The sequence below is a fragment of the Lynx canadensis genome, chromosome B2, assembly GCF_007474595.2.
Source record: "Lynx canadensis isolate LIC74 chromosome B2, mLynCan4.pri.v2, whole genome shotgun sequence".
In the NCBI taxonomy this organism is placed as follows: domain Eukaryota; kingdom Metazoa; phylum Chordata; class Mammalia; order Carnivora; family Felidae; genus Lynx; species Lynx canadensis.
In genome coordinates this window covers 148,915,921-148,929,156 of record NC_044307.1, presented here as the reverse complement: position 1 = coordinate 148,929,156, position 13,236 = coordinate 148,915,921, and the positions used below count along the sequence as shown (strand labels likewise).

Sequence of the window (13,236 nt, the reverse complement as noted above, 5' to 3'; positions counted from 1 at the left end):
GTCTTCTGCTCATTTCTTAACTGGGTTGTTTGTTTTTTGGGTGTTGAGTTTGAGAAGTTCTTTATAGATTTTGGATACTAACCCTTTATCAGGTATGTTGTTTGCAAATATCTTCTCCCGTTCCGTCGGTTGCCTTTTAGTGTTGTTGACTGTTTCCTTCTCTGTGTGGAGAACTGACCCCTTTATTATTATAAAATGCTCCTTTTTATTGCTGATAACTTTCCATGCTCTGAAGTCTGTTCTGTCTGAAATTAATATAGCTGTTCCCATTTTCTTATGAATAATGTTCCCTGGTATCTTTCTCCTTTCATTGACTTTTAATCCATATGTGTCTTTATATTTAATCTGAGTTTTTTGTAGACAACATATGGCCTGGTTGGGTCTTGTTTTTCGGTCTACTCTGATGACCTGTTTTAATTGGTATATTTAGATCACTGACATTTAAAGTAATTATTGATACAGTTGCGTTAATATGTGTCATACTTATTACTGTTTTCTATTCCTCACAGTTGTTCTTCCTATTTTTGTCTTCCACTCTTTTCCCACCTTTTGTACCTTTAATTGATTATTTTATATGATTCCCTTTTCTCTCCTTTTTTGTATCATCTATCGTTCTTTTTTTCCCCCTTTTTTTAGTGCTTGCAATAGAAAGATTTTTTCCAGACCCAACCCCCACTAAGAACATAAATTTTGCTCAACATATTTAGATGTAAGGAAAACCAAGTTAATACCATGATATGCCACTACACATTCACTAGACTGGCCACATTAAAAAGATCAACGATACCCAGTTGTTGGCAACGATATGGAGCTGCTAAAATACTAATATACTGGTTGTGGGGGGGTAAAACGTACAGCTGCTTTGGAAAGAACTTTGGAAGTTTGTTATAAAACTAAATGTGTGTTTCTTTGTGATTCCACTCTTAGGTTACTCAAGAGAAATAAAAGCATATTGTTCACACAGAGACTCAGACACAAATGTTTACAGCAGCCTTATTCATGATATATCTAAACTGGAAGGAACCCAAATTCCAACAACAGGTGCATGGATAGTCACTTTGTGACATTTATACAATGGAGTACTGTTCTATCCAGCAATAAAAAAAAAAAAATTAGGAACTGCCGATTCATGCAACAACATGAATGAGTCACACAAATACTTTGTTGAGCGAAATAGTGTGTACAATGTGAAAACATTTTTATGAAGCTCTAGAATAGGCCAGGGGCGCCTGGGTGGCTCAGTCGGTTAAGCATCTGACCCTTCATATCAGCTCAAGTCGTGATCTCACAGTCATGGGATCGAGCCACACTCACAGAGCCTGCTTGGGATTCTCTCTCCTGTCTCTGCCCCTCTTCCTGCTTGTGTGCTCTCTTTCTCTTTCTCCAAAAAAAAAAAAAAAAAAAAAAATATATATATATATATATATATATACACACACACACACACACACACACACACACACACACACACACAGTGGCCAGGGGTTCTCTGCAAAGTCTTTAAAAAGGATGCTTCTCCAAAGCTACTTTTCTCTCTGTGAGTTTAATGTGTGTAGCCCATAAGCTGGAAGTATGTTTTTAAATAAACTTCATTGTGTGTCTGTTATTCGACTGTTAAGATGTTAGTGGATATTTGGGAGACCGGAATGAGGTCAGAGCCTAGGGAGCAGTGATGATAGGGAGTTGGAGACACTGAGTCTACCGTTCCCAGCTCGGTATGGAAATTGAACGAGCCATTCATTCTTCTTGAATTCCAGATATTAACACAAATAAGGAAATGTAATAATAACCATATGAGAATTCATTTTTTTAATAATTTTTTTTAATGTTTATTTGTTTTTGAGAGAGGGAGAGAGAGAGAGACAGAGCACAAGCAGGGAAGGGGCAGAGAGAGACAAAGATACAGAATCCGAAGCAGGCTCCAGGCTCTGAGCTGTCAGCACAAAAAGCCCAATGTGGGGCTCGAACTCACAGACCGTGAGATCATGACCTGAGCCGAAGATGCTCACCCGATTGAGCCCCCCAGGCGCCCCAAGTTTATTTAAATTTAAGGAGAGAGAGGGACTGAGCAGGGGAGGAGCAGAGAGAGAGGAAGACACAGAATCCGAAGCAGGCTCCAGGCTCTGAGCTGTCAGCACAGAGCCCGACCCGGGGCTTGAACTCACAGTCCGTGAGGCCGTGACCTGAGCCAAAGATGCTCACCCGACTGAGCCCCCCAGGCGCCCCATAGAGAATTCATTCTTTATATTTCGTCATGTCTCTACCTGAACTCTTTTATAAAGTTAATTCTGTTTCATCTGGTCCAGCTGTGCGTTTCTACTTTTCTTCAATAGTAGGACATCATTCATCATCCTTGACTGATGAACTTTATAGAGAAGGGGGGGTCGGAGGGCGCTGGGGGGGGCAGTATGGGAGAGCTGGGGCTTCCTTTCTGCCCATCAGTAACCCACCTGTGTGGAGTTCTGTGGTCCTGTGATCTTCCACTGTGGGAAGAGAATTTTCAGGTTAGGATGGCTGCGAGAAGACGAATGTGTCCCCTGGTGAGAGGCGGATATCCGGAGCCCTCCTCCTCTCCCTTCCCTGTGTCCACTCCTGCCATCGAGTCATGCTGCTGTCATTGGACCGCTGTGGTGTCCTCCTCAACGGTCTGTCCCCATCTGCCCTGGCCCCTGCGGTTGTGTGCGTGATTGTCCACAGCGATCTCTCCACAGCCTGGACCGTGTCACCCCCCTGCTCACATCTTCCCCGGTCTGACCTTCTGACTTGGAACAACAGTCTCCCACCTTGTGTCCAGACCGGGCGGCACCCGATGTGCGCCAGACCGGCTTGTCGTTTGTTCCTCAAACACACCACACTTGTTCGTGACACATCAGGACTTGCATGCCTGTTCATCTCTCTCGGGACTCTCTCACGGAGCTTCGTGGTTTTGCCTCTCAAAACACTTTTTACAAACCTGTTCAGCGCGACGTTCGGCATGGTTTTCTGCTTTTCCCTGTTAGAATGTTAGTTCTGGAAGAGCAGGGTCTACTCGGTTCGTTACTAGAAGTGGGCCTGATCCATAGAGACGTTCAGAATGTTGGGAGTAAATAAATGTAGTCAAACCCCCTGAGATTACTTACCACAGAATCATCTGTGACATTGCGTTGGCCTCGTTGTTGCTTTCGGTGGCTAGGTTATGTGAGGTCGCATCATTAGTACACTGAACCGTGACCCCGACCCCTTTGACGGTTGGTTGTTAGAATGCATTATGAGTCAATCATCTATCTCCATTGGGCCTATATCCCACTCGTAGAAAGAAATAAAACGATTCCATTTTACATTAATATTTCCAGACAACCGTGAACGTCTAACTGATTTGTCACTGAGAATGAAAAATAAGTAATTTTACTTATTAAAGGCATTTAATAAAAAAAAAATTGTAATCTGTTATTTATTTATTTATTTCCTTTATTTACTTAACAGTGAAATAACTACTGTTAAGTTGTTTTGTCTAAGTTGTTTTGACAGTAACGTCTGAATGACAACTGGGTCGTAATCTTTTCAACCCTAAGAGTACCAACGCTACCCGTGAAATCCTTTCCAGGGAGAAAATTGGTTCCTTGTGTTTTACAGCGCCCGGTTCTGTTAACATGCCTTGTTTCATAGATTTATGAGCTAGAAAATCTTTTTTGAGACAAAGCTTATTAGAATATTTAGCCAAGAGAAGGAAATGTTGAGATATACATGTGAATACAGATTGAATGAGATTGGATTATTTCAATCTTATGAAACAGAATAATCGGTTTATTTCATGTTCTATTTCTGTTTAATGAACTTCCCTGTTGAATAAGCAGATAATAAACTCACCCGTTTAGAAGCCCAAATCCAGAAATATTCTTCCTTGAAACCGCAAAATGATTAGGAAACTAGCTCATCAAGAAAATAGGGAGTTTCCCGATCGCATTAAGGGGTTTGGAACTTTACATGGCATCTGTCTGGGGTCACAGGAAGGATACACAGAAGCCTCATCAACGCTTTTAAAGTTACTCGTTCTGCCCCAGTAGAGACGTGTTCTTATGAAAAGTAGAATGGTAGAGGAGATCGTTACTGAGGCAAATGGCCTAAAGGAAGGAAGTGGCTGATGGGAAATTCAGGAACGTCGTGAGCAATCAGCATGCCAGACGCAGGTCACAGACAAAGCAGGGGCCCCCAGATGTCCAGGAATCACGCCAGCGGGTACCACTAGGTCGGAAACTCTGCCAAAGCGACGGATAGGTGTTGGTGCCGTGTGCCCTGGTCGACATGGGCTCTGGACCCAGGGCAGGACTGTGCCCCCCGAAGGGGACCACCTGTGAGCCACAAGCAGGCAGCCTTTAGGTGCCACGGATCCCAAAGACTCATTGCACTGAGCTGGCAATGGCCACATCTCACCCGCTACACAGTTTTGTATCTTTCTTCATTATTCGCCTTCTCAAACTTAGGTAATTTGCTTCACAAAAGTTAAAGTCGGCATATGAAAATTCCTTCCTCATTAGCAGTTGGGGTGACCGTAGGCGTAGATTTCCTTCAGGGCGAACACACGTCTCTACACCACATCCCTTAAAATTACAGGGCGGACGTCCGCTGGAAGGCTTTAAGCAGTGTTTTCTTTTTCTTCGAGAGGAAGGATGAAACCAACCCATATTTGGAAAAGGGAAGTCAGAGTGTGGGTGCGAAGCCGCGGAGGTCGGGGTCCGCACAGCGCCCGGCGACAGCCCCCCCGCCGCCCAGCCCAGACTCGGGGGACAGACCCGTGTCCGCTGTGGCCTGGTCTCCAGCTGCTCGCGCCTTGGGGACCTCGCTTCACTTCTTCGCACCTCACGTTTCTCTTCCAGAAACAAGAGGATCGGGGTAGATGGTTTTCTTCAGGGTTTCTTTGCCCCGTGCGTTTCCAGAACTCCGTGGAAGGGGTGAATCTGGCCCAGTATAAGCGCAGTAGAGGACTTAGGGTTTAGGTACATGCCTGCATCCTCTCTGGTTTCAGCCGTGGTACCCAGGCAGCAGGGACACGCGCCGAATCCTTCCCGCGGCCGGTGACCGAGGTGACCGATGCCCTTCCAGTTGGGCTAACGCCGCGCTTTCGTTGCACTCACGTCCCTGCCTGCTGGCTTTGTACCGTCAGCTCCCTCCTCCTCGTCGCGAAGGAATGCCTGCTTAAAGCCTCTTTTTCCTGAAAATGCAGACGTCTTTCTAGCCTGTCTTGCCCACGCCACGCTGACCCGTTTTATGTTCCTGTGTTCCAGAGACCGTGTCATTGGTTTGATGATGACTGCCTGTGATCTTTGTTCCGTAACAAAACTGTGGCCGGTTACAAAACTGACAGCAAATGATATATATGCAGAATTCTGGGCTGAGGTATGTTTTCGCTTTTTATATGAACGCGGAAATGAGAACAAATTGGACGAGAACGTAAACGTGCGGGTATTTAAGTAACAGTATCTTAGTTGCTCTGGGTGCTGGTTCCTTCGGAAAACCGTTGTCAATCACGTGCAGTAGAGGAATTAGCATTTCTGCACAGATACAAAGACATTTACGCAGACGTACAGCCCATTGTGAGTCCCCCAGTGTCACATGCTGTATGTGTCCGCACTTGGAAATTTGGGGGATAATTCTCTTGTACCAGAGATGTACGAGTTTCTGCGAATATCCCAGATAGTTAATTCAGCTGCAAATTAGGAGTTCTACAGAGCATGTGTGCTTTGAACTCCTAAAACTCCTGATACGTGAAACAACCATGGATATTACTTTAATTCATACCTTTTCTTGACTGGGTTATCTAAATTATCAGAAATTTTTATTTCTGATCAAAATATCAGTGTTTTATTTCTCCGTTTTCTTTCTGAATTGTCCACGAGTAAGTGGAATGTTCTCTTGTTCAAATGAATCCACAAATAGCTAGGCTGCTGCATATTCAAAGATTACAGTGAGGTGGGGGGAGTGAAACTAAATCTTCGGGTACCTCATTTGGTTGGAAGAAGTAAAATTAAATTTGAAGGGCGGAGAGTTTGGTAGTTGGTGACTCAAACCTTAGGCCTCACCCGTATGAAAGAATGGTTGTAAAAAGTAAAAACCAGAAAACCGTTCAGTTGAAAATTTAGCAGAAACGATTTATGACATTAAATTGTTTTCATGATGGCAAAGAGAAAAATTTTTGCTGCATGAGGACCGCAGGCCTCGAGCTGATTATACTTGTGTTATTTTTCCAGAATGCCTTACACATTGTGCATACACACTCTCGCGTGAGGTACATTCGGTAAATACCACATAAGGAAACTGGTCTAAAGCTAGCTTATTGTTTTGCAGATAATTTTATTTAACTGATATAACCCATACTTTAATAACTATATTTGGATTCTAAAACACGGATGAAAATGTGACAGATGTGTTACGTAGATTTTTTTTCCCTCTCTATTCTGCACTGATGAAACGGCGCAGAGAGATTGACCAAGCTCCCAGTGTGCCCAAGGACACCGTCTTCACGGACCTTGTAGTCCATGAGAGGGGACGGATGTCGCTGCGTCTTGCCCGTTGACCTCCCTGGGGTTCGCTAGGTCCACTCTCTGCCCAGCACCCACCATGCCTCCCCGCTCCAGGACTTGGCCGCCCTGCGCCCAAATTACCGCAGCGTTCTAACCGGAGTCCTTGCCTTTTCGCTTGGAGTCAGAATAGCAGTGACTCAGAGTGTGGTCGTTGATGTCCTGCTGCTTGAGATGAAAATCCTGCTTTTGTACTTGGGGATGAAGCCTCAGGCCAGCCCCCCACCTAGCCCCGTGCCTCAGTTGCCCCATCTGCGGGCTAGTGGCCACGTTAGCGCTGTTGACAGTCTGCCCCCGCGTGCCGTTGTGATAAAGACCGAAAGCACGGATTTCATCTACACAGACCACTGCCCCTCCAGACTATGCCACGTCTCAACCTGTCTGGACTCCCTGACCCAAGGCCCTCTCGTCGCCACCCAGGGCGGCTTCCCTGGCCCCGCCCTGCCCTCTGCAGCCTTCCTGGGCAGGCCTTGCTCTAGGGATGGTCCCCGTTGTGTACCTTCCACAACACTCTGTTGTTTTCCTGGTTAGCATTTATCCTGGTCTGGGAGTACAGTACATAGTCAGGTCATTGTTTAGTCGAGATCTGTTCACGTACTGCACTTGTGGTATCCTCGAGCAAGAGGCCTGGCTAGCTTCACTCACTCAGAACGGAAAACGAAAAAGTTTGAGAACCCCTGACGTTAACATTTAAAAGCGACCACACTATCGCAAAAGCTGTGCTCACGTGCCTTCATGTTGTTAGGACAGCTTCCTTTGTCCTGTACCTGGAAATCTTCATGAGGGTCATGGACGTTTATTTCTGGACCTTAGCAAATCTAGGATGGCCTTAGTTCTGTGCGTCTGACTTCTAAACGTAAGCATGATTGCGAAATAATGAAAATAATCGAATAATTAAGAAATGTGAGGGACATGGGTAGTAAGGAAAAAGTTGGGATGTGTTAAGAAAGATTTTAATGGTCTTTAACAAATAACTAAAAAAGAGGGAAAGAATTTTTCAAGTCTATAAAACGGGGACAATAGTTTCTAACTCCCTAGTATTCCGTGAAGGTTGAATGAAAGAGTAGCCACAGGTTACCTACCCCAGAGGCTGCGACACGGTCAGCCCTCGATATAAACATCTGTGATTATGACCTTTGCCATGCTCACAGCCAGTTACACCGTTGTAGCAGGCTCGTGTTTATTCTCGATATACAACATTTCGCTCCGTCCAGTTCAACACACACGAAGACTCCCTTGAAACGTAAGTGAGGAGAAGGCCGCGAGGTCTGTTCCGGGCTCTGTTGGCCATCGCTGGGCCTCCCTGGTTACTCTGCTCCTCTTGTCGTGCCTGCCGCTAACTCGCACACAGCGGAACCGGAACAGACGGCATCAGGACAGACGCCAAACGAGGAGACACGTTAAGTCTTTGTTTTGACGCTCGCGTGGACCAGTAGCCCGAAACGTTACCCGTTTCGAAGGAAATTCATGCACAAAGGGAGCTCGTTAACGTCAGAACTTTGTGACCGTTGATAAGTTGAGCAGTCTTGGCTTTCCCTGTCTATCTTAGGGTGACGAGATGAAGAAGCTGGGAATACAGCCCATCCCCATGATGGACAGAGACAAGAAGGACGAGGTCCCGCAGGGCCAGGTATGGGTCCCGCTGGAAGGTCAGATGACGTGAGGCGCTCCCAGAGTCATGCGTGAATAAAAAGTATCCACCGTCCTGCAGAGCCCAGGCCTGGAAATCCCTGCTCAGGTGGAGTTTGCGGGTAACAAGACCAGGGTCAGGAAGTTCTAGTTGGATTTCAGGAATCCACAGCTGCTCCTGCCCTCAGTTCTTGCTACAGATCTGAGCACAGTAATCGGTGACTTGAAATAGAGGAATGGATGGATTTGAGTTGTTAATATTTTTAACAAGCAGAAAACCTTTCGTCATTGTGCAAAGGTATCCTTTAGAGAGAAGCGTTCTAAGTTTTGATCAGGTCCTCTCCTCCCAACAAGTAACGCACAGTGTTCTAGTACATGTTGGGTTTTCTCTCCCGGTCAGTTGACATTAATTAATATTTTTTCAGGTCTTACCCCATGGTTGATGTCAGTTTTGTGATGTTTTGACAGCTCCGTGCCTTGTCAGTTCTGCGTGTGTGCATGTGTGGTACAAGGTACTTCTCAGACCCACGGTCTTTCGAAAGTACCGTTCCTCAAACGCCGTCACGAGGAAGTTAGCCGCGGACAAATAATTGTAACCTAGAATTTAGTTTAGAAAACGTTTGAGAAAACGCACAGGATGATGGTTTTGGATGAGGTCTCAAGTTTTCCTACTATTAATACAGCAGTTCAGGCAGGTCCACAGGTTTCGAAGACGCCAGCACAGAGAAAGGCAAAGGCCCTGTGGCTTTCTCCTCCTCACTGCCTTCCGTCCACGGGGTGCTCGCGTCCTTGGCCAGCTTTGCTGATGGGGGGGCCTGTTGTTCCTTCCTGCTGAACGTGCACCTGGCAGGCCTGTCTCGTGTGTATTTTGCAGTTTAGTTTCTTTTTAATATTGTTTATGGAGCTTTCCCACGTAGGTGCTGCTGTCTGCCCTCCCTGGCCTCTGCTCATCCTGTCCTGTCCCACCATGTGATTAAGCATTTGCCTCTGTTTTCTTTACTCACCCTACGTTTCATGGCTTTCTATTTGATTTGTTAATTCCTCTGAATCTTATCTTGCCACAATGGCTTAAGATAGGGATCTGACAAAGTTCTTTTTTTTTTTCTTTTTCAAATTTTTATATAAATTCTAGTTAGTTAACATACAGGGCAATATTGGTTTCAAGAGTAGAACCCAGTGATCCATCACCTACATCCGACATCCAGTGCTCATCTCAACAAATGCCCTCCTTAATGCCCATCACCCATCTAGCCCATCCCCCACCCACACCCCTCCAGCAGCCCTCAGTTTGTTCTCTACCATCAAGAGTCTCTTGTGGTTCGTTTCCCTCTCCTCTTTTTTTCCTCTTCCCCGTGTTCATCTGTTTTGCTTCGCAAATTCCACATATGAGTGAAATCATATGATATTTGTCTCTCTCTGACTTACTTGCTTAGCGTCATACATTCTAGCTCCATCCACGTCATTGCAAATGGCAAGATTTCATTCTTTTTGATGGTTACATAATATTCCATTGTGTATATAAACCACATCCTCTTTATCCATTCATCTGTCGATGGACATTTGGGGTCTTCCCATAAGTAGGCTGTTCATAATGCTACTATAAACATTGGGGTGCATGGGCCCCTTTGAATCAGTACTTTTGTATCAATGATGTATCTGATAAAGGGTTAGTATCAAAAATCTATAAAGAACTTATCAAATGCAACACCGAAAAAAAACCAAATAATCCAGTGAAGACATAGGCAGAAGATGTGAATAGACATTTTTTCCAAAGAAGGTATCCAGATGGCCAACAGACACATGAAAAGATGCTCAACATCACTCCTCATCAGGGAAATACAAATCCAAACCACAACGAGATATCGCCTCACACCTGTCAAAGTGGCTAAAAGTAGCAACACAGGAAACAACAGGTGTCGGCAAGGATGTGGAGAAAAAGGAACCCTCATGCGCTATTGATGGGAATGCCAAGTGGCACAGCCACTCTGGAAAACAGAATAGAGGTTCCTCAAAAAGTTAAAGGGGTGCCTGGGTGGCTCGGTTGGTTAAACATCCCAACTCTTGATTTCGGCTCAGGCCGTGGTCTCACAGTTTGCGAGATTGAGGCGTCTGACTCTGCCGTGACCACACTAGAGCGTGCTTGGGATCCTCTCTCTCCCTCTGTTTCTCTGCCCCTCCCCTGCCCGTGCTCTCTCTCTCTCCCTGAGTAGATAAACATTAAAAACAAATTTAACTTAAAAATAGAGCTACCCTACAATCTAGCAATCGCACGGGTAGATACCTACCTAACAGAGTTCTTTCTGGATAGTTAAGCTTTCGTCCCAGCCGAAAGCCCAGGATGGCTGAAGGTGCTGTCGGAGAATGGACCGTGTTCCAGCACCATTGAATTAAGAGAAGGGTTTGGCTTTATGCCAAAATTGCCGAACCCATTTACAGTATGAGTTTGAGTGCAGATAGTCTGCACAGCAGCAGAAGGCAGAAAGTAACCACCAAGGAGAGTCCGCTCTTCTGTACCTTGGGTGCATCTCATTGAAGTTCACTTTTTTTTAAAAGAATTTGGTAAGCCCTGCTTTGGGGGGTCACCTCATCCAAAGAGGCAGTCATATCTGGTGGTAATGGTAGCTAGACCCTCTGTGTTCCCTGCTAACAGTCTAAAAGGTCTTTTTCATCTGGCCTTCAGTAGGCCAGTCTGGGCTGGAAGCACTTATTTCTACTGTGGCCTGAAATTCCTAATAAAATGTCCCTTAATATTTTTTTTTTAAGTGTCAGAGATCAAAAACTGTGAAATCTGGCATATTAAAAGAACTGTAACCTGAGAAGAACTGTGATATAGTCAATGAGATTTGTTGTAGGTCAAAAAAAAAGGGAGGGAGATTAAGAACATCTCAGGAGACCAAACAATGCACCAAAGGCCAAGGGTAACAGACCCACAAAACACCCTGTGCTGATTCCCCAATATTAAGTTATAAAGAGGCCTCCATGTAGAAAAATAGCAGGTTTGACTCTGAAATGTCTGTGGTAGAAAACTAACTTTTGGGGGCGCCTGGGTGGCTCAGTCGGGTAAGCATCCGACTTGGGCTCAGGTCATGATCTCTCTGTTCCCGGAGTTCGAGCCCCGCATCAGGCTCTGTGCTGACAGCTCAGAGCCTGGAGCCTGCTTCGGATTCTGTGTCTCCCTCTCTCTCTCTGCCCCTGTCCCATTCCCGCTCTGTCTGTCTGTCTGTCTGTCTCTCTCTCTCTCTCTCTCTCTCTCTCAAAAACAAACATTAAAAAGAAAAAAAAAAAAAAAAAGAAAACTAATTTTTTGACCAGCAACAAGAACAGTACTTGAATTGATAACTTGACTGATCCATAAATGGAGTCTCACTGGCTGTTGCCCTTGGGTTTCGGTTTAACTTCTTTTCCTGTGTGTTATTTCAAAAACTACTTTAAGGCATTTCGAACGCCCTCCGCAGCGGTATTCGCCGAGCCCAGATATCACAGAGCAACACTAGAACACTTAATTCCGTAGTTAGGCTTGAGAAGTGGAAAAGTGGAAGCTTCGCTTGAGAAGCGGCATCCACTAGAGTCGCTAACGTGCGGTCTTGTGTCTTCTTGTCCGTGGCTCTGCACGGGGGCAGCTGGGCTTCTACAACGCCGTGGCCATCCCCTGCTATACGACCCTCACCCAGATCTTCCCGCCCACGGAGCCTCTCCTGCAGGCGTGCAGGTACGTACCGCGGCGTAAGCTGGGATGTTAGTCTTATTTTATTTTATTTTTTTTTTGGGGGGGGGGGGGCATCAGTTTTAAAAATGACTAAGACTCCATATAGGATTGTTCTGTCTCATCCGCGTGTGTTGTGTCTTCCCGAAGGTTTACAATGAACGTAATTTTATGGGCCGTGTGTTTTTCTACGTACCAAGTATATGTTAAGGACATTCATAAAGTCACGCAACCGCCAAAAAGGAGCCAGAAGGCGTGTGGCTTGGGATTTGGTTTGTTATGACCCAGGGGTCTATGGCCAGTGTGTGTGTGAAAAGACAGGGGCCGTGCTGTGTGTTCGAGGCTGCTTGTGGGGAGGGGCTCCGCCTCAGTCACACAGCTTATTAGGCACACGAGGAGCGGGAACCAGCGTGGGATCTTCTTTCTCGGGGAGTTCTGTCTTTTCCCCAGAAGAGCTGTAAGCCGACTGTCACCCACCCTGGCCTCAGACGTCTCTGAGCCCCTTCACCGTCGCTCGCTTTTGAGGGATGAGCTCAGCTAAGGACATTGGAATTTTTGTAAGATTTCCATTTGACTTCGAGAAGAAGTCCCCTGTGGGGATGTCAAAGGGCTATGAGCAGAGCGGCCATACGTGCTGATATTCTGCACGTGAGCTGGTGTCCAGCTGATTTCCCTAACCGCTTAACCGTGAAGCACCCTGGGGCTTGGGGTGGGCACACTGAGCGGGGGGGCGGGGGACTGCATGGACAGACTGATAGTTTTAAACATGAACGTAAGACATCCCAGCCTATTTTGTTGAACCGTCAGACGTTCAGCAGTGGTTAGTTTATTAAAGTATTATCTTTTTACATCAGGACTAAGCCCTGTGGACAACAGGGAGTTTAACTAGGACTCAATCCTGATGGGATCAGTTGGAAAAGTCAGTGCCCCACCAAAGAGAAATCACTCAAAATCCAGGTGATTAAAGAGAACCTAGGCAACAGTCCAAAGTCTTTTCCTATCTAAACATTATCTGTGTTTTATGCTAAATACTTAGAACCAACAGAAGGGACTACTCTCTATTATATTATCATCATCACGGTCAACACTGGGATTCTTCTGTCGCGGCAGCTTTGACGCATTCTTGCTTCGTTGTACTTGGCGGGACCACGTACTCCGTTAACGGCCATTTTAACCTTCTTAACACTTAAAAAAGTCATCATGTATCACTGGTGTCCGAGGAGAGAGCAAAATTAGTATAGGTCTTTTTTCCGATATGTCAAAAACCCCCTTTAGGCTCCGGGAAAATATCATGCGATAACGTGGCACAGAAGGTAAAACGTTACAGTTTTCAGGTTATGTTTTTAGAGA

The 13,236-nt window shown here is 45.6% G+C and overlaps 1 protein-coding gene across 1 annotated transcript in view; it reads left to right on the top strand.

Annotated features, from left to right (window-relative positions):
• The window catches only part of PDE10A (phosphodiesterase 10A), a 298,359-nt gene that overhangs the window by 278,172 nt on the left and 6,951 nt on the right, over nt 1-13,236 (top strand). The window contains 3 exon segments of the mRNA XM_030316763.2: nt 5,262-5,373; nt 8,104-8,184; nt 11,804-11,892. Of these exon segments, the coding sequence (XP_030172623.2) occupies nt 5,262-5,373; nt 8,104-8,184; nt 11,804-11,892 (282 nt within the window).